This window comes from Corvus kubaryi, unplaced genomic scaffold, assembly GCF_017639235.1.
Source record: "Corvus kubaryi isolate FWS band 111438036 unplaced genomic scaffold, C.kubaryi_AGA036_p1.0 36805, whole genome shotgun sequence".
NCBI classification, from domain to species: Eukaryota; Metazoa; Chordata; class Aves; order Passeriformes; family Corvidae; genus Corvus; species Corvus kubaryi.
The window spans coordinates 10842-13756 of NW_024580956.1; the positions used below are offsets into that span (position 1 = coordinate 10842).

The 2915-nt window shown below is 60.8% G+C and overlaps 1 protein-coding gene across 1 annotated transcript in view; it reads left to right on the top strand.

The window, feature by feature from the left end:
- The window catches only part of LOC121660696 (myosin-6-like), a 13872-nt gene that overhangs the window by 9795 nt on the left and 1162 nt on the right, over positions 1-2915 (top strand). The window contains exons 25-28 of the mRNA XM_042020129.1: positions 496-699; positions 1158-1283; positions 1363-1638; positions 2473-2568. Of these exons, the coding sequence (XP_041876063.1) occupies positions 496-699; positions 1158-1283; positions 1363-1638; positions 2473-2568 (702 nt within the window). The remainder of the gene's footprint in view (positions 1-495; positions 700-1157; positions 1284-1362; positions 1639-2472; positions 2569-2915) is intronic.

Here is a 2915-nt window from a genome sequence, read left to right on the forward strand (position 1 = left end):
GAAGGTCCCATGGGGACATGGAGGTGTAGGAGGTCCTGAAGGTACCTATCCATGGGGATATTGAGGTCCTGAACGTACCTTGTCCATGGGGACATTGAAGTCCTGAAGGTCCCTGTCCATGGGGACATGGAGGTGTAGGAGGTACCTGAAGGCCCCATGGGGACATTGAGGTCCTGAAGGTACCTGTCCATGGGGACATGGAAGTGTAGGAGGTCCTGAAGGTCCCACAGGGACATGGAGGTGTAGGAGGTCCTGAAGGTCCCTGTCCATGGGGACATGGAGGTGTAGGAGGTACCTGAAGGCCCCACGGGGACACTGAGGTCCTGAAGGTCCCTGTCCATGGGGACCTTGGGGTGTAGGAGGTCCCACCACCCAGCAGGAGTGGTTGGATGGACATTCCCCTCCCTCCCCACCACCCCCCAGTCAGGTGGACCCGCCACCCCTTCCCCACCCCATGGCCGGGTGGACCCACCACCCCTTCCCACCACCCCCCAGGACACGCAGCTGCAGCTGGACGACGCGGCGAGGGTCGGGGAGGACCTGAAGGAGAACGTGGCCATGGTGGAGCGCAGGAACACCCTGCTGCAGTCAGAGCTGGAGGAGCTCCGGGGCCTGGTGGAGCAGACCGAGAGGGCCCGGAAATTGGCCGAGCAGGAGCTGATCGAGGCCAGCGAGAGGGTCCAGCTCCTCCACTCGCAGGTGAGACCTCACCTGCCTGCCAGGACAGGAGCCACCTCCATCCAGGGGCGCTCCGACCCAGGAGAAACAGCTCTGATGGCTCGGCTGGGGACCTCGAGGTGGCTCAGGGTGGTGTGGACCTGAGGGCCTCACCTTGGTTGGGTTCGTCTAAAGAAGGTCCAAGGAGTGTTGGGTTGGTCCATGGAAGGTCTGGTCGACAAAGACCAGCTCTTGCTGAGCTGGAAGCCCCCAAGATGGCTCCAGCTGACCTGGACCAAACAGTGCCACCTTCTCCTGAAGGCCTGAGGAAGGCTGGGTTGGTCCAAGGAAGGTTGGGTTCTCTTCCATGTTGCATCACCAAGATCTCCAGATCCTTCAACCTGCAGGGTTATGGGGGAGTCTCCAAGGCCTAAGCGGGGACTGAGGGGTGGGACAGCAGCCCCAGGGCCACCTCTTGAGGTCCCTCCCTGTCCTCCCAGAACACCAGCCTCATCAACCAGAAGAAGAAGATGGAAGGTGACATCTCCCAGCTGCAGACGGAGGTGGAAGAGGCTGTCCAGGAGTGCCGGAACGCTGAGGAGAAGGCCAAGAAGGCCATCACCGACGTGAGTGTCACGGTGGGGCCGCCGCCGGGGCCACCGCAGAGGACACGCCATGGACCCCTCCTTGTCCCCCCATGGGCAGGCGGCCATGATGGCGGAGGAGCTGAAGAAGGAGCAGGACACGAGCGCGCACCTGGAGCGGATGAAGAAGAACATGGAGCAGACCATCAAGGACCTGCAGCTGCGGCTGGACGAGGCCGAGCAGTTGGCGCTCAAGGGGGGCAAGAAGCAGCTGCAGAAGCTGGAGGGGCGCGTGCGGGAGCTGGAGAACGAGCTGGAGGCCGAGCAGAAGCGCAACGCCGAGAGCGTCAAGGGGCTGCGCAAGTCCGAGCGGCGCGTCAAGGAGCTCAGCTACCAGGTGAGACCATGGGGATGGGTCAAGGAGCTCAGCTACCAGGTGAGACCATGGGGATGGGCCAAGGAGCTCAGCTACCAGGTGAGACCATGGGGGTGAGACCATGGGGGTGAGACCATGGGGGTGAGACCATGGGGATGGGTCAAGGAGCTCAGCTACCAGGTGAGACCATGGGGGTGAGACCATGGGGATGGGTCAAGGAGCTCAGCTACCAGGTGACACCATGGGGGTGAGACCATGGGGATGGGTCAAGGAGCTCAGCTGCCAGGTGAGACCATGGGGATGGGTCAAGGAGCTCAGCTACCAGGTGAGACCATGGGGATGGGTCAAGGAGCTCAGCTGCCAGGTGAGACCATGGGGATGGGTCAAGGAGCTCAGCTACCAGGTGAGACCATGGGGGTGAGACCATGGGGACGGGCCAAGGAGCTCAGCTACCAGGTGCGACCATGGGGGTGACACCATGGGGGTGACACCATGGGGATGGGTCAAGGAGCTCAGCTACCAGGTGAGACCATGGGGGTGAGACTCAGGTCCCAGGGGAGACCACCAGGGTGGGTGAAATTCAGCTACCAGGTGAGATCATGAAGGTGGGACAGGCTCAGCTACCACCAGCACACAGCACGGTCCCTCAGTGGGGGACCAAAACCATGCACAGATGGTGGCCACAGGGACACAGATGACCCACAACATTCCTTGGGTGACCATGAGGATGTGGGTGACCTAGAACATCACCCTGGTGGCCAGGGGGGCACAGGAGGTGTCCGGAAAGGGAAACTGAGGTGCAGGAGTTCTGGTCGTGCTCTGGTCCAGCGTCCATCCCTGTCCCTGTTCCCCCAGACGGAGGAGGACAAGAAGAACCTGCTGCGGCTGCAGGACCTGGTGGACAAACTGCAGATGAAAGTCAAGGCCTACAAGCGACAGGCGGAGGAGGCGGTGGGTGACTGGGGGGGATGGATGGATGGAGGGAGGGATGGATCCATGGAGGGATGGATGGATGGATCCATGGAGGGATGGATGGATGGATCCATGGATGGATGGAGGGATGGATGGATCCATGGAGGGATGGATGGATGATGGATCCATGGATGGATGATGGGATTGCAGGAAGAACAAGACGAGCTGATGGATGGAACCATGGATGGAACCATGGATGGAACCATGGATGGATCCATGGATGGATGATGGGATTGCAGGAAGAACAAGATGAGCTGATGGATGGATCCATGGATGGAACCATGGATGGATCCATGGATGGATGATGGATGGATTGATGGATGAAG